Source organism: Rhyacophila brunnea, unplaced genomic scaffold, assembly GCF_057557595.1.
Source record: "Rhyacophila brunnea isolate RB1 unplaced genomic scaffold, BYU_Rbru_1.0 scaffold_145, whole genome shotgun sequence".
Lineage (NCBI taxonomy): Eukaryota > Metazoa > Arthropoda > Insecta > Trichoptera > Rhyacophilidae > Rhyacophila > Rhyacophila brunnea.
In genome coordinates, this window is record NW_028232801.1 from 663778 (window position 1) to 687518 (window position 23741).

General features: G+C 34.5%; 4 protein-coding genes and 1 pseudogene across 4 annotated transcripts; 3 read left to right on the forward strand and 2 right to left on the reverse strand.

Annotated features, from left to right (window-relative positions):
- Nucleotides 1-3402: 3402 nt before the first annotated feature.
- Nucleotides 3403-3969, reverse strand: LOC147075428 (uncharacterized). Its single transcript, XM_085942493.1, has one exon. The coding sequence runs from the start codon at nt 3967-3969 to the stop codon at nt 3403-3405; it is 567 nt and encodes a 188-aa protein (XP_085798619.1).
- Nucleotides 3970-7872: 3903 nt separating this feature from the next.
- On the forward strand, nt 7873-8289 carry LOC147075429 (uncharacterized; annotated as a pseudogene).
- A 9436-nt stretch (nt 8290-17725) lies between these two features.
- On the reverse strand, nt 17726-19453 carry LOC147075430 (SNF2 related chromatin remodeling annealing helicase 1-like). The gene has a single exon (XM_085942494.1). The coding sequence runs from the start codon at nt 19451-19453 to the stop codon at nt 17726-17728; it is 1728 nt and encodes a 575-aa protein (XP_085798620.1).
- A 1515-nt stretch (nt 19454-20968) lies between these two features.
- Nucleotides 20969-21955, forward strand: LOC147075431 (uncharacterized). The gene has a single exon (XM_085942495.1). The coding sequence runs from the start codon at nt 20969-20971 to the stop codon at nt 21953-21955; it is 987 nt and encodes a 328-aa protein (XP_085798621.1).
- Nucleotides 21956-22729: 774 nt separating this feature from the next.
- Nucleotides 22730-23734, forward strand: LOC147075432 (putative serine/threonine-protein kinase mkcE). Its single transcript, XM_085942496.1, has one exon. The coding sequence runs from the start codon at nt 22730-22732 to the stop codon at nt 23732-23734; it is 1005 nt and encodes a 334-aa protein (XP_085798622.1).
- Nucleotides 23735-23741: the final 7 nt, after the last annotated feature.

The window sequence follows — 23741 nt, forward strand, 5'->3', positions numbered from 1 at the left end:
TATCTCCCAATCATCTCTTCCATGCATTCTGCTGAGTCTGCTTCATCAGCCTTGCTAAAGAAGGAGGAATAATCTCCAATATTTTCTAAAGAAAACAACATTTCGGTGTCAACAGTATCTTTATGAAAGACATGTGAGGACACATGTGGATAGTTGAAGATTAAAGTATCCAGCATGCAAACATACAAATCATTTCTTAAGCAGAAGACCGTAAATGAAACACGCCCATGTGTTGTTACAACAGCAGCTATTCGATCTAATAAGTTGATGCTTCTCAAAATAACAATATCTTTCCTCAACCTCCTCAGATACTGGTAGACAATGTCCTCATACTCATTCCTGTACTCGTAGAAATATCGTACATCTGAGAACTCTTCTATTAGGTTGTCATGATAAAACAAGAAATGCTGGACAAGCACCTTTGTAGGCAGCTGAGCCAAATCTAATGAAAAGAGCTTGACTGTATTCTCGAAAATTGCATTCATATCCACCAAAATATATCCGATCCCTGAAAATGCTAGAGAAAGATTTACAAACGGGGGTGGAAATCTAAATACCCCGTTCAAGTTGCTTGGCTGTTGGCTACAATCATTACTGCGGAAATTATTGTCACGGGTTCTTACACCCATGTCATCAACATTTGGAACCATAGGGATAAAAATTCCTAAAAATTTTTTAGAAAATTTCAAAAATACCTTCTCACCAATTACTTCTGTACATCACTGTTTTGTAGCAAATCAGCCGATGTATCGTGAATTATCAAGGCCATTGCTGTAGTCCATCTGCCTGGAATATTATGTTGTGGTATTCTTGTCTTATTGAGCAATATCCAAAACAATAGAAAAAAATAAATGGACACTATACAATTTATTGATCTTTCTTCATGAATGCATTAACCGTCTTTCTTTCCATTTCTGCAATCTCCTCATCTGTCAACCCTACCCACTCATCATATGTGCTTACAATGGTTTGCTGCACTTCCACAAGCAAATCTTTCAAAACCCGGTCAATTTCCTTTGCAATCCATCCCAAAACCATGCTCTTGACATTCACATTGATGGTTTTGTAGCAGTATATGACTGGTGAATACTCCCCCGAATAATCTCTACTTCCCACCTTCACAAGGTTAGTACCCTTATATGTTCTGAAATCAATATTGGTAACTTTTTCATTAGACTTATAGCTCTCATCCATGGTTATCTTTGTGTCTATGGACATTCTAAAGGTATTTTCGTCAAAATACCGATTTTTATATGTGGTGAGGCAGTCATGTGAACAGTTTATTAGAATATTGGATGCAGTTTTATCACCAGGAGAGTTGCTGTGGATGGAGGACCTACCAATAGATTGGGTCCCAGCGCCTGCATTGTTGCTATGTTCAGTATTGTCTTTTACAGTCTGAACTTTCATCATTTCTGCATAGCCTTTCCCCTTCTCATTAGTAACCTGATCAACCAACAGCTCTTGATCAATAGAATACCCATCATCATTCCGTGTTCCCTCTTGAGCTACGTGCTCTACATCGTGAATTCTCTTCCCGCACAGTCCCTCGTCCATAACTAATAAGGTATCAATATTTCTGCTATATTCCTCCACAATACACGCGTCGGTCGGAATAACCTTTTTAACCAAGTATGGCATCTTTTTTGTCAAGTTGAGAACTTTGTGAGTCTCCGTAATCAGTTTGTCTTCATTCTGCTGCCTAACATGCTTCAAAAACTCAACCTCATCAGTTGTCATTTGACATAAAACATACCTTTGGCCCTTCCTGTATTCCTCCAGGGACAATGGGAGTTTAATTCTGTATGTTTTCACTGAATGTGTCATAAAATGGGGTAATATTAAGGAGAATATTGTTAGTAAGAAAAATTATATCCATTGCTAACACCAATAAAATATATCCCAACGAGAGCACACGGAACATTAAGTAATCGGTTGGATTTAACTGAGAAATAATGTGGCAAATATTATTTAGGTGAAATATAGAGTTTACTCCCTTGTAGTTATTCCAGCAATTTATTATTTTAGAAGTAAATATTAAATAGTTTGTGCATCCTCAGTGAAACTGCTTTATTTAATTTCACAAAAGATATTGATCACTTGTTAATGAATGTCCTTGACCAAGTGGTATGCTGAGTCAAAGTGTGCCAGTGTAGCACAATACTGTGTTAAATCCATCCTCTAAAAACAAAACATCAGACACTCGGATTAATGGTACAGTTTCTCCAAAAATATATTAATCTCACATACAAAATCAAGGAGTTTTAATTCTGTTCAGGGGAAAGGGGGTGAAGGTATAAATAGATTTTTTTGTAAGTGCCCCAATGAAAAGTTATATTGTCACAGCACTTGTAATATTTGGTGGTATAAAAGGAGTAGATTATGGAGCATATAGTGATGATGATCCAATGGCTTCTTTTGTAAATCCCCCACAGGGTAAAGGTGATATCACTGATCCTGATATCGCTAGTCCCAGTACTCCTGTATCTCAGCTGATCGATGAAGAAACTGGTGAGCCTATTAATCCCAGTACTCTTGTACCACAGTCGATCGATGAAGAAACTGGTGAGGTTACCATCAATCCTCCTGTACCACAGTCGACCGATAAAAATACTGATAGTTCTGAATTTTTAGCATTAGCCAAAAAATCCATTGACACATTCAAAGAAGTTAAGAATGCGAAGGCTATTACTAATACTACAAAATCTATCTCCGATCTTCAAGACCTAAGAATAAAGGCAATAGATAATATTTCGAAATTGTCTGGCGAACTAAAGGATCAAGTTGAAGGTATGGGGAATAATAATACAGAAGATTTGGCACAAATAGTGAGAGATATCGATCAATACATTATAGATCTGAATCGAACAGCCAAAGATTGTGATAATGAGGCAAGTATAAGAAATATTACTGATGGTTTTATTAAACAAGATCTTATTAGAAAAGTCAAGATATATATTACTTGCCTATTAAGCAAGAATGCATTGAGACATGTTGATTCTAAAGATAAGGGCATAAACCCGTTGGACAAACAATGTGACCTATTTATAACAACTTTTAGTAAAGTACACGACTATCTAGAAGGCATACATATAATTGAGGAGACACTTACTGAGGAAACCTTTCATAGTGAATAAAAAGGATTATTAGTGCTATTTATAATTATAACTTCTTTGTAATGGTTTAGAATTTTTATTTTTTGATAATTAATCAGATAAATTCCTGATGGGAAGTAAAGCTCCATACTTGTTATCTGTGTTAATACTTGACTGAATTTCATGTTTAAGCGAGAGGATCCTTGATATCCCTTAACTAATGATCACCACTTGTGTAGTGAACTTGATTTTTATTTTCAAAGAGGCTAAAAAGCAATTGTTTGTTCTGACAAATAGTTAATCTAATTTATTCTTCGGCTTCACCCTCTTCTCTCCTTGCATTTCTACCCTTTTTTCCACCGCCTGCACAACTATTTGGATTAATTTCAATATGTCCTTCCACTTCACTCCTAACTAACATACTTGGTTTGTTAACAACACGTCCCATTACTGTAATCTGCTTCTGCACAATCAGGCATCTCGCATGATGAATATTCGTTGCGAGTCCTGCCTTAAATACAAGTGATTGCAGACGTCGGTTGAGATAGTGACTCAAATCGAGATTCAGAACCTCTTTTAAGCATCTTGAAATATCTGCCTCGTCGTTGTAATCGACACCTGAAATAATTCCCATCTTGTAGAGACGATTCAGCAGAGCCCTCCCCTCCGTCATAAACTCTTCCTTGTTGGTCGTAATCAATAGCTTCTTGGCCTGAGACTTGTCCGACTTCACCATCGTTAGATGCGTCCACAACTCTGTCTTGTTTCTCAGACCGAACTCTCCAACCAACTGCAGCTCTTTAACTATCCTAACTCCTTCCCAAGGATTTCTTGGCGTAGTTGCAATCTTTCTACGTCTGATGACACCGCCCATTAGGGATAAAATTTTGTAAAAAATTTCAAGAAAAAATTTCATAATTGCAATTGAAATCTGCAAAGATAAACACTAAAACCAACTCAAAAAATACTGGCCTTATTCTTCTAGGCTCAACTTCTAGGTGAAATGAAAATTTATATTGCAATTGTTTCTATAGAGTCCTTTCTTATGATACCTTCAAGAACATACCCATCACGACTCCCCTCGAAAGCATCCATGTTTTCAATCCTCCCCCCTGCTATGCTTATATTTCCTTGTTTGTCCTTACAAACAATCTTGCATAGAATAATTATCCCATTCTTTAAATATACCTTTACAAAGTTGTTTTTTTCCAACTGCATAACTGAGTTTCTAGGGCTCAAATACATATACTTATTTGTAGCACAGATTGAGAGTCTGCAAAATATACACACCATAATGAATTGTGGCGACACTGAGAATAATCAATACTTGAAAGAGTTTTGAGATATTGACTGACAAATGTCCGGGATATTCATACATTGCCATAATTCTGAAAAAAACATTCTGCAATTATTGGCCTATCCTGCCCAATGCCTTAATCAAAAACATCGAATCTATCTCATTATTTCCGGTAATTCCAAACACCTTCTTTAACAAGTTATCTGCCTTTACCTTTGCTCTATTTAATGAAAAGTTGAGTCTATTCTCCAGTTTGCTCATCTGATCAACCTTTGTGGCAAACATTTCCCTCACCATCTTCACTCTATTGGGCAGCTGCCCACTAGAATTATCTGATGGAACAGAATGGTTATGTTTGGACAGAGAATTACAACCTACGAATCCAGATCCTTGTAACCTGTCTGTGAATTTGCCATTACTAACTAGGGAATTTACCATATTATTTCTAATCTCTATTGGTGGACTGTCTTCTGTGCCACTGCATGAAGTGATACATCGAGAGAAGTCATAAGCATTTGCCGGCACACCATTTTCCATTCTAACCTCCTGTTCAACATCTCTCCATTTATCTATCTCACATAATATTTCCTTATGTTCCTTCTGCAATTTTTCAATCTCCATTCTATAGTTTATATCCGTAAATACCTTCATATTACAGTACTTGATGATTTTATCACTGTACTCGTTTCTTACCTTTAAAAACTCAATGCACTGCTTTAGAAGGGTGTTTATGTCTTTGTCTGAAACCACTTTGTAAATTTCATACGACTTCAACTGAGGCGTCGGCTTTGGAATAACTAACTTGAGAGTAGATTCAAAAGTATTCTCTCCATTGATATTGGAGATCAAACTGGAGCTCGAAGAGGATAGATCACTTGCAACAGCTTTAACTCCTGTTGGCAATTCCTTAGGAATATCACCATCATGCACTCTATTCTCTCGGGTATCCCCTACATACAAATTGTCCATAATTTCTGTGGTCAAATCCAAATCCTCATTTATGATGAGAGTATTCCTTCTCCTCACTGTTGTAAATTTAAATTCTGTGGGGTCTTCATTGAGGTTGAGTACCAACTCATCATTGGTTGGTTGCACATTTTTATTGGCTGTCTTTGTATGGAAATTCTTGGGTGCTTTCTTCAAGCTCTTACCTCTACCATTGGATTTGTTATCAGCATTATTGATGTAAATCTCTCCATCCCATTTCCTATTCAAATCTGATACTCCATCCATCTGAAAGCCAGTCGTGTTCACACCCCTTATCTCTGAGGCCCCTACTTTTTTGTTTGTCTGTTCTCCCAGTAGGTTATTTCTCTTCTTATCCTGGGTATCACCCGACTTGATGCTCTTTTTTGTTTCCTTTATCCTTTTAAAGGTAAACCCATCATTTGTTTCCATGGGCAAAAAATGTAAAAAACAAAATCAGCAGAAAAGATACAGCCAGCCGATAAAGCTTTCTCTGTAGAATACTAATAGATATCGCTGCACGCAATATCGCTCCGAACCTTCCATGGCTATATTCTATACAGAGAAGTGGTTGATTAATAAAACAAATACAATTTCACTATATGATGCTGATCTTAATCAAATTTATTCCCATTCTATATTTACTCCTTCCTTTCCATCGATTTCTACACCATGCTTTCCGAAGAAGTCCCTCATAGCTTGGACTACATTCCCATTCTTTTTATTCATTCTTAGGCCATTCAAATAGATCAGGGATCCAGAAAACACAGGCACATACAGGTTGTTTTTTATAGAATACTCTACAACATTTCTCAAAGAGTTGAAGTTTTCTGAATAAACCTTATAAAACAGATCTGACAGTTCCAAAAAAGAACAATTCTGTGCCTTCCCAACATGCCCACAACCACTCCTGCTTGAACATGCTTCATTACTCATCCTGGATATCTCAGACAATACTTTACTTCTTATAATACATCCACTGCTCCATATTCTGCAGATATCTTCGATCGAATAATCCCACTTATACTCGCTTTTGGCCATTAGAAGCAAATTTGATCCCTGAACAAACGATACAATTTTAGACAAATAGAAAGCTGACTCCAGATCTGAAATAGAGATTCCACCAATACTCCCATCAGCAATATAACCGTGCATTTGCAGTTTTTCCGCAAATAACTCTCTTTTCTGCTTTTCTGCCGATAAAAATCGTCCAAGAACTGACTCTGCCATTAGGCTGGTACATACATTCAGCTCGACAGCTGTGTTTATACAAAACTTACCTGTCCCCTTCTGCATTGCCCTATCGTTAATCCTATCCACAACCAATAGATTGCCTTCATAAGCTTTACGGAATATTTTGGAGCATGTTTCCACCAAATAACTAGAATTCCTACCAGTGTTCCATTCATCAAACATATCTGCAATATCAGCATCCCCATCCATGCTACGAACTATTGTCACCACTTCTTGAAGAAGCTGCATCTCACAGTACTCTATCCCGTTGTGAACTGTTTTTACAAAATGGCCTGCACCATTGGATCCTAGCCAGCCACAGCATCTAAAGGTTTTTTGATCAGAATCGTTCATTGCTGTTGATGTAGCACTTATGCTTTCCAACACTTCCCTTATTTTCCTATACACTTCCTCTTCACAGCCAACCATCATTGATGGTCCGTTTCTTGCTCCAACCTCTCCACCTGAAATCCCACAGCCCACAAAATTCCTATATTCCATGCTTCTTCTGATGGTGTCTTTGAAATTGCTGTTTCCCCCATCAATGACAATATCGCAATCCGTTAGAAAGGGGTAGATGCTGGAAAGTATATGATCAACAACGGATTCTGGAACCATTACGAAAATACATGTGTAAAAAGAGTCGCCGGATTCTGCAGCAGCATCAGATATTTTAGTCGATATCTCTCTGCTATGCTGTTGGAACAATGACTCAAAGGTACGATGGGCTATTATTCCATATTGTTCCAGGTTTTCGGCTTTGCTGAAAGTTCTATTCTGTACATGAACAGTATATCCTCTGTCGTGCAGATTTAATGCTAAGGCTGAGCCCATAACTCCCATTCCGATCACAGCAACATTGTGAGAGGTTTTAGTCATGGGTTGGAAGAAACAAATAAAATATAACTAATCAGAGGAAATATACAAAATTTTCCACCATTATATCAGTATATGCTCCAATGACAAGTATGCACTGAATAAGAAAGTTCTTCTCATCAACCTGTGAACTATCCTTAATATGAGTTTAATGAGTAGTCAAATATCTACTGCATATTTATTCACTGAGTTTGCCCAAATAGCTTTCCAGCTTATGGTTTAGTTCATAGTATTCCACAACAATTTTCGCTCATATTATCCATAGAATATAGTAAATGTTTCTTTATAATTTTTGTAAAATTTTTACTCTTGTGTTTGAAGTTTTGTGAGCCCTCAAGAATGCGCTCAAATGGTTACAGAAGAGGCACTCGTACGCTTTTCAGAAAAGACTTCAAGAAGAGGGGAATGCCAAACCCCACAAAAGTGCTGCAACCGTTCAAGATGGGAGATTTGGTAGATTGCAAGGTAGATCCAAGTATTGTCAAGGGGATGCCTCACAAGTACTATCACGGCCAGACCGGTAAAGTATTTAATCTGAATCCAAGATCCGTTGGAGTTATATTCTACAGAAAAGTAGGGCATAAATATATCGAGAGGACAGTGCATGCCAGGATTGAGCATCTGCATCTTTCGAAGAGTAATTTGGACACCAAAACAAGATATGCAGAACATCAGAAGAGAGTGCTTGAGGCCAGAGAGGCCGGTGATAAGGTGACTGTTGTAAAGAGACAGCCAGCTGGGCCTAGAGCAAGCTTTACTATTAGTAAGAGCAACAATACACCAGTAGAAGTTGGATTTAAGGCGTACAATCCAGTATTTTAATAAAATAATTTAGAAAATGTTATCTGTTGAATACACTTTCACTCACTCTATCTATATTAATAAAAAGCCATTTTACCTCCATTTATGAGCCAGACATTATGGATTACCGAAGGTGGTATTCATTATGGAGTTTCTAGGCCGGCACAATTTATTTTCCACATATGAACCATTCTCCCCACAAAATAACAACAGTCTTTCAAATATTTATTTTTCCGATTAAATGCATCCCATGCCATTTGAATTTGTGGAAATTGAGCCAAACTTCCGATGGAAAAATACCAGAAAGAAGCAGAAAGATAGAGGATGCGCATATTTGAGCAAGAGATTGGCACTACCATCGTCTCATCCAATTGTTGCCAGCAAAAATGGGATCAATACAAATTCGAATCATTGCAATAGAGATGTAGAAGCATCAAGTGTCTTGGAGGATTCTTGTGGCCAAATACCTAAAAAAATCCACACCAACGCTGTAAGAGAGATGTTCCGAGCAACATCACCGGATTCAGCAGTTTGTAAGAAGGAGTCAGACAGTGAAGACTCTATGAAATCGGTTGATCCCATTACAGAAAACACGTTGATCGCCATGAACAGGCGACAGAGTGTCTTGTTGAAGTCTTTTGATCCTGCGTTAATCATCGGCACCATTCATGTTGTTCTAAATATGTTTGTAGGGGGTGCTTTTCTATATATTGTTATGTATTCGCTGTACTTTGTTCATATCGATGTTATATATAAGATTCGTACCCGCCGAACCTCTCTCGCAGTTGAAATAGCCGAGGCATCTAAACTGTATGCCGTGAACCGATGTGATCCGTCAACACGTGTGCCAGCTCTAGAACTGCAATGCAGTGAATGGGAGTCGAAAGTACAAAACGGATTCCGGGCTTTGAATTATACGAAGGTGGTTGCAGAGCAAATTGCCGATATTGTTGATGGATTTGTATGTAAGTTTAGTTATAAGAGCATCGCTTGCTGTATACTTTTTATGGTGTTTTATCTAAAATTCAGAAGATGAAATAAATTGGTTTGATATTTTACTGGTCTATACAGTCTGAAATCTTGTGGTTGATTATCGACTCTACTTTGACAAGAGTGGTATAGTAAAATTACTTTGAGACTTTATTTATTGATCATGGCTTTCCCACAATAATATTGTTAATGGGAATGTGAACCACCTTAATAATGTAGCAAAAGAATCCAATGATGCAAACACCCGCCACATGGATTCTAAGAATCGGCCTAAATTCGGACATCTTAGGACGAGTTGTTTCCCTAATAAATTTTCGGATATTCCTCGTGTAGGTGGAGCAGACTTTTCCAAGCTTTCCACAAGGAGATGATTTCTTCAGTTTCGAACTTGCATCGCCCTTTGGTTGAGAATTCTTAATTGGGTTGGTAGTCGAGTTCATTGAAGGGCAAAAAGTTGACTAACAAACCAAATTTTTATAAAAAGATAATTAACACAAAACAACAAATACCGGAGTGAGATTACCTACGTCCAACCCTGTGGAAAAATGCAATTTACTTGTGACTAGTAGATTTACTTAGTGAAAAATAGATGGAGGAGGTTTGGTAGCTTCATTTAGCATGGGAAGGACATGTGCCCATCTGTTTTGAATGATTTCGGACATTTGATGCTAGTGATAGGCTTTGTGGAGGTTTTGATGGTTCCTTTTGTAAAATTTGGAAATTGTTTCTGGGCAGATTCTAACTTTTGAAGAATTTCCTCTGGACGCATTTGGGGTTATTTTAAGATTATCCTGAGTTTCCACAAATAATACTGGGCCATGTATCAGGAGATTCAGCCCTACGCAAGCATCGAGTTATTGCATATAAAATACTTCATTTATGTGCACATTTGCCAAGGACCTGAAATATTCTGCCCAATATACCCTGTGGAATATAGGCCAAAGAAGGCCATTTATTAACTATCGAGTGTAATAATCCTCCAATTAAAAAATATTTTTCCAAAGTTTACTCTTATTCCTTAAGATGGTTAATAATGAGATAACTGTGATAATTTGCAAAAACAAATTCAATAGCCAGTATGTTCCTAACATATCGAAAGTGGATAAAAACACCATCAACTGCAACACTGGCGACTATACTTTGGTTCCATTCCATGAACTTCGTCAATGGATCATCAACAACAGAAATAAATCTCAAATTATTTTACAGCTATTGAAATTTTGCAACTTGAGCAATATTGAGTTTATTCTAAAGATGTTTCTACCACACAAATATATGAAATCTGCAGAAAGTCGCCCGTTCTCGGGAGATAATACTGAAGATAGCGTGTATAAAAGTTTGGAACATATCAACTTATCAGACAAGCAAAGTAGAGAGGAAATCTCCATGATCATTTCAGAGTCATATCCATTTTTTCCAGAAATTTCTCGGTTATTGCATGGTGCTAATATAGTACCACGAAAGAGACATAAGGATAATGCAACCAGTCTATCATCTGCAGAAACAACAAGACATAAACTGTTTCGAAATACATTTTTGGGTATGTTAAATGAAAATGAAGTGAATAATGACACAACCATGGATTTAAACACTTCTCAAAAGCTTGTTGGTACTATTTCTGGATTTATTTGTAGCAATCAATTTATAGAAGATCACTATAACATAGAAATAATACTCGATTTGGTAAAAAGATTGAAAAAACTGATATTTCCGGGAGTTTCAATACTCAATTCGGATGTTATTCATCGAATGTGCAGCAGTACAAATGAGGCACGAAGATATTATGGATTGAAATTGTCTATTGTGCTGGAAGAACACATTTCGTGCAATATGGTTTTTGATCAGAGCAAAACCATTAGGGACACTGTCGTCAGTTATAGGGGGAAGTTAGATAATACAGAGCTGAAGGATACAGAAAACCCAATAGAGTATATAAAGAGCCTATGCAACTCGTCTTTGGAAACCTTGACATTTACTAATGGCCTTAATGAATTGCTCACCGAGATTGTAGAAGTAGATCAATATTCCTATAAATATTTGACAGTTTTTGTTAACACCATAATTGCCAGCAATAATCAGTATGAATGTAGGGAGATTCTTTATGATCTACTGTACCAAGATGATTGGCGGCTTCAGAAGCAGTGTATAAGATATTTTGCTTTTAGGGGAGAATATCCATTGATTTTCGATATATTGCTTAAATCAGAGAATTTAGGACTTATTCAATATATAAAACGGATTTTACAACGAATAAAGCCAGAGTTCCCATCTATTGATACTTTTTATCAGCAGGGATTTGATTTTTTAATCAAAAACAATACAAACTGTAGAAAAAGTGGTGGCATTTGCGAATATTTCCTACTGGCCACCGACCATTTGAGAGTATTTAGACAAGCGATGCAAATCTTGCTGAGTTGTGACAATACCTATACACAGTTTCATTGCCTGAATTTATTAAAGCGATTGATTCAGAAATTGGATTTGTTAGAAAAAATAGATTTTGAATCAAGCAAACCAGACAATTATGTGGAAGCCAGCATCAACGACCATAATCTGCCCCGTGCTTTAAAAACCAGCCATTCTTTGGTTAACTCCGAAAGTAAAAGACAGTTGTTCGAATGGGCCTTAATAGAATGTGCAATCAACAAAATCAATTCAGATAATCCCACAGGCATTATAGTCATTCCATTGGTCTCCTTAGTTATCTTAATATCGTTCAATTTTATTCTTTCAGACTCATTTGCAGTGAAAAATGGTGGAATATCACTTTTCACTGAAATTATTGAAAGAATCGAGAGAAAAGGTAAAGGGAACTTTAAGGATGAAGCCACAATATTCGAAAAAATATTGTTTTTGGACAGTAATCTCAGAAGTGTGATATATGAATACAGACAAAGCTTGCCATTTTATGTACTAATGATCTACCAGAGAATAAAGATTAATCAGAAAGAAATGGATTTTACAAATGGAAAATTAGATGGGCTGATGAAAATTAAAGCTTTGGATGTGATTATGTCCCAGAATGGAGACCATTCAGAAGAAAATGTTATCTATAAGAGAAAAATCACATTTCACAACAAAAGTGAAAAACATATTTTGCTGTATTTGATTGAAATGCTGAATGGAAATGAGTATCAGAAGGAGGCCATTGAGTATATAATGGCTAACTTTGGAATGGATGCCTCAAATGACTATCTAGAGCAAATTTATCCTGAACAGGCAAGAGTTTTTATTAGTAAGCTTATCAAGTGCAAGGGCTATGAAGGGTTTATACAAGAAGAACTATCCAAAAGGATTAAAAGCTGGGATATACTTTGTGGTTGGGATTTCCAGTATGATATTGATTTATTAATTAAATAATTTTAAAGATGCTTAGTATGTATTCAGACAAATATTAACTTGAATATAAAGGAATTATTGTAACTGTTTATAAGATAAAACCGCAATATATTTAGTGTTTATTTTACATCAAAACATATGATTCATTATTATTGCGTGAATTTCTTGTGTCGAAAAATACATTGATGTTGATGATTGCTAGATATTTTTTTAAGCTCAAAATCTAATTCTGTATGCAATGATATAGATTTGAAGGTAATTAAAAGATGTATCGAGAGTATACATTTCCAAATTGTATATACAGTTAATGAGACAGAGTTTCTCAAGATCGATATTGCTTGTATGTATGTATGTATGTATGTATGTATGTATGTATGTATGTATGTATGTATGTATGTATGTATGTATGTATGTATGTATGTATGTATGTATGTATGTATGTATGTATGTATGTATGTATGTATGTATGTATGTATGTATGTATGTATGTATGTATGTATGTATGTATGTATGTATGTATGTATGTATGTATGTATGTATGTATGTATGTATGTATGTATGTATGTATGTATGTATGTATGTATGTATGTATGTATGTATGTATGTATGTATGTATGTATGTATGTATGTATGTATGTATGTATGTATGATCAAAGTGGAAGTTCAGTAGAAATGTTTAAAATAAAAATACAACATATTTGTAATTACTTAATATTCAATATCTCTGTATATAATTTACTATTCTGCAACACTTATAAAGATATGCGAGAAATTACTGTCTATATCACTTTCCGAAGCTTCAAATGCACACCGAGTAGTCTCACATAATAGTCATTAAATTAAATAGTATATATTCTCAATACTCAAAATTTATCATACTTTTCAATCAAATAGAATTTTTTTAACATTTATTATAAATTGTTAATAGCTAGATTATACACAAATATCTATGGAGAGGTATGTTCTTGTGAAATCACTATATTCTACAAATCATTTAAAGATCTGAAACTTAACGATTTCAAGAGTGATATAAATTGATTTCTCCTTTGCCATCAACCAATATTAGTTTGGATATTATATTCATTTTCAAGAAACATGTCCAGAAAGTCACTTTCTTGCTAGATATATATTGAAGAGCATTTCATATGTATGTCAATATGGTCTAGGTGTTCCTTACATAAAAGCCAGATACTTTTATAAATATTTGTGCAATGGGACTTAATCATACAATTGATGCCTGATTAAGTCAATTAAAAATTCGTGAATATGAGTTAGTAGATGCTTTCTTTCATTCAAGATTTGACAATAAATATAATTGTAGACATATTTCCATCAAAAATTTAAATATCCTCGAACTATTTTCAACTAACTAATATATTTTGTCAATTCCATTCACTGGGAAGTTATCTAAGAAATGTTTTAAACTCACACTCAACTTGAATCTTTACGCCATCTTTCACTATTAGTACAACAGTCTTATCACATATATTTTAATACTAATAATTGATCATTCTAGCATCAGCATTATTTTCTTAACATAATCTCATGTGCAAGAATCAATTCTAGTCAATACAACTAAGATATGAGAGTACAGAACAAATATCATTGATTAATGTATTTCTATATGAGAAATCATAATATAAAGTTTGGCCATTTTGGATATGATTCAATACAATGGTAAAAGCAAAAATTAGTTATGGTGATAGTATCAACAGAAAGGTTGATAGATTTCAGATTTCGTAGTAATTTTAATGTAATGGGTTCAATCAACGATTAAATTCAACTCGCCTATAATTTGAAAACTTGACATAACAAAATCAAGTTAGAATCATATTGGTTATCAGATTCCTTCCAATCTAACTACAATATTCTGTCCTGATAATAGTGATTTTATACATTATACATAGATATATTATTCACAGATATCTTTGAAACACTTCAATTGTATTGTACAATAATTCCTATATTTCAATATAATCTATGCCTATATAATGATATATTAATATATAGGTTTTCCTAGTTATAGATATCAGGAGTTAACTATAAATCATTGTTGTTAAACTGTACCTTGATTTCTATCCAAAGTTATAATGTTGTATTGAAATTAAGCAAGATGTCAGAAATATTATATCTCGTTATATTCATCCAATTTGAATAATGTAATTTAAAAGTATGGTTGGAAGTATAATGATTTTCAATTAACATCTCACATATTGGAAATATTCAAACAATGATATATCAATGCCAATTGTCCATATCCAATATACATTTAAGAAAATGACTATCTTCATGATAATTTTCATTTATAGCTGTTATGTGAATTGTAATGTATAAACTTTACTAAGCAAAATATATTGAAGTTCAAATCACGTAATAACCCAACCTGAAAATAATGACCTGTTAACTTCATAAACGTATGGTATCCATAATTATATCAATGAATGTTTTATACAAAAATTCAGTTAGAAGACAAAACTTTGTGGAATACTTCAATCCATAAATATCTTGTGGTATAATCAGATTGTGATATCTCAAAAATGAGAAGTCATAACATAAATAACTTACATTTAAAAACGATCATAATAATTTGAATGAGTATATGTTTAGGAATACGAAATTATATTTTGAGATATATTTCCAAATTATTATAATAAGCAAACACAATCAAGATTAGTTAAGATGGAATAGACTTAAGTATTAATAATATTAATCGTTGTTTGAAACCTGGTTATATGATCAAATTCAAAGAACTATATATTATAGATTTATATCATAATATAACAAAAATGATATGCTTTAATTGAATATTCAAACCCTCTCCTTTTAACTTGAAGAATTCTCTTCCAATAGTTATTCCTTGTGATTTGATGCTTTCATTTTCTTAGTTAGCTACAATCCAATATTCTCAACCTAACTATAGCTAATATATAGTAACAGATTGAAGAGGTCAAAAGCATTATTATTAACTACATTCTTAGCATCAATACATACATATTACAAATCTGATATACTGCACAATGCTAGTGCTTTTCAGACAAACGAGATATATATTGTTTAACCATTATCAGTATGCAGGATATTTACTTGTGTGTGATTTAATCGATTATAGTAATCATATGGAATATATTTAATAGGTTAATATTGTCCTACCATGACTTCTATAGTATTTAACGATAACATTATATTCTATAATGAATTCAATATCACAGATTGAACTTTGGTTTGCAATATTTAATTATATATTAGCTATGGGAAGGAAGCCTTTATTCACATATTTTAATACAACTCAAATGATTCTGATGAAAATTGATTTATAATATAAAAGATTGGTGTAGTCAATCTAACATGCAAATAATAAGAGCAAGATGTTCACAACAAATATATGTGAGGGAACATGATTTCAATATAGAGTGTTCATTTCAGAAAGCACGTGTAACATTATATATATGCCATATGATATTGTGAAATTGATGAAGATGGTTTATTCTGCACTTAAATTTGTATTTGTGTTTATTCAGAGAAATAAATTAAATATGCATTTTATAATCTTATTATATCCATGTAGTACTAGAGAGGTGAACTGTTAAGAATAATATAAGCATCATGTGTCCACAAATATTTGAGATAAGGTCAAAAATCAAAAGGTTTACTTAAATTTATGGTTGAATTATTTCGTTCGATATTATACTTGTTCCAATATAACCGTGATTTGATTTGTAACTCAGATGTTTTTATAGTTAGAATATATATGTTGCTAATCAACGATCATGACCAAATCATTAAAATATTCAAATATTTTATAAGAAATCAGTGGTGGTGCATAAATATTTATTTAAAACATAAAAATCAATTCTATTGTCGATATTTTAATAATAGTCATTATATGAGAATTTATTATTATAGTTTATAAAGATTCGATCAATGTCTGTAATGAAAAATCCAAGCCAACTATTTATTTCATCATCAATTTAAAGTACCAGATTCACAACAGGACTTTATGGATAAAAAGGTTCTTTTTGCATTAAGGTATAATTTTAAATGAATATATCTATCATATAACCGATCTAAATTCTACACGTCTTAATATTCACATGTCCAACATTTTCACATAAATCTAAGATCACAAATATTGTTCAATTTCAAATACTTATTACATCCATCCAATATTATAAGAGTATCAGAATGATGAAATATTTAAGCCAAATAAATATGTCCAACCTTAAGATATACCGCAAAACATAAAATCTACAACAATTACATTAGCAAAAGAACATTCACAGGACAACCCGATGCACTATGTGTCTTTTCTCATTTAGTGATCGAAATGCTATAACCTACAACAAAGTCTTGGAGATATTTTCTGTAGTTCATAAATAAATTTATTGTCCATGTTATACTTTAATAATTTCCAACTAATATGTTGCTAGACTCTTCATTTTGTTTGGATGGATTGTAATTTGGTAATATGATTTACTGCAAAGATATAGGCATGGATTACACAAATATAATCTACTACATCAATTATATTGACTACCCGATGCGATCGGTGAGAAGTTATCGTTAATATACATCAGAGGAGTGCGTCCATCATAATAATCCATTCAAAGAATTATTTAATATGATCAAAATAAAACAAAATATTTGTAAACTGTTCAGGATTTATTAATCAAACAGAATTATTCTTTCCAATCAAATAGACACTTTGTACATTTATAAAATATGGTCATTGGCTCATCGGCCGATCTCGTTTGGATTTCTTTGTATAATGCTTCTCCATGTGAACACTTTGGACACTTTATTTTACACTTCTGACCATACCTCATCTCATCTTCCTGTCCCAGTATTTTTTCGATGTTTTTTACAGAGTTGTGCAGAACATGCGATAAAATATTCGATAGCTTGTATGTGAATGGGCAGGAAGCACAACTCAGACTCATAGATTGCGATTGCTCACACTTCAGCATGTTCTTACAAAACGGACAAAAGTGCATTAGGCTCAAAAAATAGAGTAAATTTTAGAACTTCTAGTCATCTCCAAGATGATTATTAGAGCACTATCGGAAGAATAGATTGATAAAATCGGTTATTTCTCGGGAATATCAATCAAATCATTTTAACAATAGAATATTTATTTTGTCTTCGGTAAACACTTGTCAAGTCGTAGTTGTGCTTGACCTTTAATCTCGCCTTTTACTAGCTTCAGTTCATTCGTAGAAATACCCAAACTCTCCAAAACATTTAGCTTTTTTAATAGCTTTGGCCAAACTACTTCATCGATAGTATCTTTGCAGACTAGGTAGTGAATATCAACACTATCCTTTTGCCCGATTCTATGGATTCTATCCTCAGCTTGCATCATGGTTCCTGGATTCCAGTATAGCTCTGCAAATACAACTGCTTTACCTGCAGTAAGAGTGAGACCAGTCGAGCATGCTGTTATACTCAAAAGTGCTATCTTTATGCTGCTATCGTTCTGATAGCTTTCAACCAATGAATGTCTTTTTGATTTGGTTGTACTGCCGTCCAGTCTGATATAACTACACTTCCTAGAAATTAGAAATTCCTCGATTTCGTTCATCATTTCTTGGTGATGTGCAAATACTAGAAATTTCATGTTCTTTTCTGATAGCCCTTCAATGTAGTCAAGAACGGCATCCTTTTTCAGGGAGACTGCATCCCGATATTGTTGCATAATATCGAATGAAACTTGATCACCGACAATATTTTCTGAATTTTTTATTTTTGCTTTTTTGGAGGACTCTATTAGTACACATCTTCTGAACTTCTTGGGTAGTTGGCTCAGGACTTTATCCTTGCACCGTCTGATCATAATTTCCTTTTCCAAAATCATTCCTAATTCCTCTGCGTTGGAGCATCCAGAATAATCCATTCTATTCCATATTTTCCGACCATTGCAATATCTCATTCCATATTCTGGAAATGAGGGGAAAATCGTCTTGTCCAAGGCATGAATCGTTGTATACAACTCTAGTGGTCTACTGACCGCAGGTGTGCCTGAAATCAAGACAAGTCTGGAGCATCTCTGTAAAATGGGCAAAAGCACCTTGGTTCTTTTAGTCGTGGTGGATTTCAAGGAATGGCACTCGTCACAGATAATGACTCCATAATTATTATTTCTGATAACTTCTTCAAATTTAGAGGCCTGATTGTAGCTAATTATAGAGATAGTATCGCCAAAATGCATTTTTTCTGTAACTATTGTGGATTCCATATTTAGGAACTGTGAAACTGCATCTGACCAGTTGTGTAGGAGCGAGGCTGGGGCTATTATAAGAAGTGGAAATTCTAAAGAATAATATTTTGCAATCGCAAGTGCCTGGACTGTCTTTCCAAGTCCCATATCATCTGCGAGCAGTATCCTACCATTTTTGCTCAGTGCAAAAAGAACTGCTTCTCTTTGGAAATCCATCAGACATTCATAAATCTTGCCCGTCAAAACGAAGTCTTCACATGGCCTTGGCTTTTTTAGCAATTTCATCACTCCAGCAGGTATTTTTTCGAATGGAATCTGATTTTTAGCTAGCTCTGAGACCACAATATTATAATGCTTCTCTCTTACCAACCATTGGTTCTGAGATAAGTAATAGATTGCTCCCTGCTGTGTAGCTAGGGCACACGCAATAACTTTGTTAGAAGGCTTGATTTGGATCAACCCATCCTTTGTGAGTGATATTTTGACCCTTTCAGATTTGACTGGCACTGCTGTCTCATTTGCTTCTGGCCTTTTTTCTGGGATATTTCCAGCTTGTTCATTAAAATTTGGTTTGATTTTCTTTGATGGGGAGAGAGCATTGCTAGGCTGTTTTTGATTGCCAATGGAGTTAGGATCTTCCATTTCAGTGGCCGATTCTCGTGTGTTTTTGCTTAAATAGTTGTCAAATATTCTCTGAAAGTTTGGCTTTTTCCCAGTCATGGATATTTGGGGTGTTGAATGGAAATGAGAGAATAGTGGGAATTTAAGTTTTCAGAATCTTAAGAAAACTAAAACATAACAATGTATGATAGGGTATTAATGAATATCAATTTATTTTCTGCAAATACCTTCCTATTTCCTGGAGCCTCTAAAAAACATCATGTTGGATATAAATCCAATAAATGCCACAATCAGGAATGTCATAATGCACTCTTCCATCTCAGCACTGGTCATGCCTTCAATTGTCAAGTTCAGATTACCATCTTTGATAGTTTCATTTGCAAAAAGGATATACTTCGAAGGCTTATTGAAAACGATGGAGGTGTATTGCAAGAGAATATGAGATCCAGAGATGGAAAATAGGCTTGCCAGCAAAACAGTCTCCACCGATGAAATAATTGCGTAGACAATATAGGCACTAATCAGGGCAATTACAATGGCAGATCCCTTCCTATGTATTTCGTCTTCAATTTGTAGTTGCTCTCTACTCAGATAGTATACCACGAATCCCACCAAAATCATCAAAAAAGTCTTTGCCGAGCTAACAGACAGTATAATAAACACAGAAACAACTAAGCAGAATATTAGACTGAAGATATACAAGTTTTTCGTAGGGGTAGTGTCAAGATTCAATTGTAATCCAAGCTTTGCAGCAACTGTGATGATCATCTCCACAATCCTTTGGTAGAACTCTCCTGTAAAAGACAGTGCGGTGTTTAGAAGAGCTGTCAAGTAGACAATCATCAGTATTTTTCTGCACCAAAGACCCCCAAAAGTTATTAATGCTATTCCTAGGAACGAAAGAAGTAATATTAAAAAATTGTAGCTGATAAATTTGGACTCCGATGGTAAGCTTGAAAATGAACTGTGGGCTATTGTCCACTGTTCTGTGATGTATTTGACCTGAGAGTAGCTGCATCTCCAAATGTTCGCCACAAAAATAACTGCATATCTTAGGATGCTTTGTGATATCATAAAGGATTTAAGATTATTGCAAGGTATCTATTTGAAACTTTTGATTATAGGGGACAAATAATATTATTTATTATTTGGGAAGTATGGTTGTTCCAGCAAACAAGAGGTCGAACAATAATTTTTATAATCTTTATTGTGATAATTAATATTATTTCCAGGATCAAAAATGCTCTTGTTGGTCTCGGAATAATTTTCAAATCTCACATACTACCATATTTTTCGCTACAAAATAAGTATCCCATTAAAATTTATCCATTGATGGTGTATGAGCATTTTTGGTCCATATCTGGCAGAATTATCGTCATAAACATTAAGTTTTTAGTAGAAAGGTCTTTCTATGCTGAATATTCCCAGTTTTGATCCCATTAATACCTAATTTTGATAAGCAAATAATAAATACCAGAAGAATTTATTTTTTAGAAAAATTTTTCATAAAAAAATAACCAGAAATTCCAAGAAGAAATGATAAACAAATGCATGGACTACATAAATAAAGAAATGGATAGGATACTGGAGTTTGGGAACAGACAGAAGCAGAACCGCGAGTTTAGGAAGCTCAAGCCTGCATTACCTCTGGAGCCAGTCAGAATGACACAAACAACGGCGGTCTTTAAATATACATACACCACACCGCCAGTGGTTCTAAAGAGGATTATTTGGAACCCAAACAATGTTTTGAATGAGGACCTGGTGTCGAGTGAGTTCAAGGGCAAGTCCGAGCATATTGTGAACACGATTCTGACCAATCGAACAACACGGATGGTGTCCAATGACGATTCAAGTGAGGAAGAAGAGCAGCAGACTCTTATTTGGATATTCCTTGAGTTTATGGATATCAAGATATCTATAAGATCCATCAATGGGAATGAAAACATTATTTCTGATATAATGAGAGATGCCCTTAAAGGACTCAAGTACCTGCATGACAACAACTATGCACACCTGGACTTGAAGATTGCAAATATCATGGGCAAGCAACACAAGGATGGGATTACATATAAGCTTATAGACTTTGGATTTACCCAACACTTTAAAGACCAACAAGCAGTAATTCCCAAGAAGAACTACGGAACATTTCCATACAAACCTCCGGAGGTCATATATGGCTGTGTTCACGGATTGAAGGCAGATATTTGGTCTTTGGGTGCAATTGCATGGTTTCTGTCCCTGCAATACATTCCATTTTATGATGAATCAATGCAGAAGGATGTAAAAAAATACAAAACTTTCATTTCAGAGTATAGAAGCACAGAGAAGGACAAAAATAACCATCGATTTTTCTTTAAAAGAGGCACATCCAATGAGCTGAAGGATTTTATCAAGACATGCATGCAAGTTGACTACAGAAAAAGACCTACTGTCGATATTCTACTGGAGCATCCTTTTATTCTGAAGAGTACACTCAACAACTATACTGAAGACTCAAGAGATGAGATTGACACAGACTAATTTTAAATGATATTTTTTACAGATAATAGAATAAATTAATATTGAAATGATTCTGGAGCATAAGTGTTTTCTGTTTTAATTTGCATAATGGACTTTTATTTGTAGGAAATAACTTGCCACATAAACTTAAGAGCAGTCTTCGATGATAATGTTCACAATATCATAAACTTCTATACAACTAATTCATAGTGGCCAACAATCCTTGAACCGTTGGAATAACAAGTAATGAAGGGGGTTTGCTAATTCGAGAAATTTTATTGAAATTGTTCACAAACTCCTGGGATATGGATTATAAATGGCCATAAAGTTCTTTAATATCAATACACTAATCTGATAATTTAGGGCAAGTCACATTTCCATCCTTCTATGTACTAGATTGATATTTTGCAATTTTATCCTACTAAAATTACATTTAATCTTGAGTTAGGGAGTTATTCAGCTTTAAACCTAAAGTCATCAAAGCGCATAATGATCGGGAGAATACATCTTCAAAGATATTTCACGATAGAGATATGGAGTAAGTACAGGGGGATATAGCTGGGATGGTTCATTGGCTGGCTTTTCAAAAAAGATTTTTCTTATTTAATTTTTCACTATCCACCCACATTTTTAATGAATATTAATTTTAAGGATTCTAGATGGAGTTTCACAAAAACACTGAATCGACTAAATTATATATTAAAAGTCATTATAACTGTAGTGGCTTTAGTTATTCTTAGTTTTTGGTCATTAAAATTTTTCTCTAAAAAAGAACCAGAGGTTATCCTTGACGAAATGATAAACAAATGTATGGACTACATAAATAAAGAAATGGATAGGATACTGGAGTTTGGGAACAGACAGAAGCAGAACCGCGAGTTTAGGAAGCTCAAGCCTGCATTACCTCTGGAGCCAGTCAGAATGACACAAACAACGGCGGTCTTTAAATATACATACACCACACCGCCAGTGGTTCTAAAGAGGATTATTTGGAACCCAAACAATGTTTTGAATGAGGACCTGGTGTCGAGTGAGTTCAAGGGCAAGTCCGAGCATATTGTGAACACGATTCTGACCAATCGAACAACACGGATGGTGTCCAATGACGATTCAAGTGAGGAAGAAGAGCAGCAGACTCTTATTTGGATATTCCTTGAGTTTATGGATATCAAGATATCTATAAGATCCATCAATGGGAATGAAAACATTATTTCTGATATAATGAGAGATGCCCTTAAAGGACTCAAGTACCTGCATGACAACAACTATGCACACCTGGACTTGAAGATTGCAAATATCATGGGCAAGCAACACAAGGATGGGATTACATATAAGCTTATAGACTTTGGATTTACCCAACACTTTAAAGACCAACAAGCAGTAATTCCCAAGAAGAACTACGGAACATTTCCATACAAACCTCCGGAGGTCATATATGATCGAATTCATGGGATTAAGGCAGATATTTGGTCTTTGGGTGCAATTACATGGTATTTATCTCTACAATACATTCCATTTTATGATGAATCAATGCAGAAGGATATGAAAAAATACAGAACTTTCATTTCAGAGTATAGAAGCACAGAGAAGGACAAAAATAACCATCGATTTTTCTTTAAAAGAGGCACATCCAATGAGCTGAAGGATTTTATCAAGACATGCATGCAAGTTGACTACAGAAAAAGACCTACTGTCGATATTCTACTGGAGCATCCTTTTATTCTGAAGAGTACACTCAACAACTATACTGAAGATTTAAGAGATGAGATTGACACGAGTTCTATCTACTTAAATGAATAAATAGTAT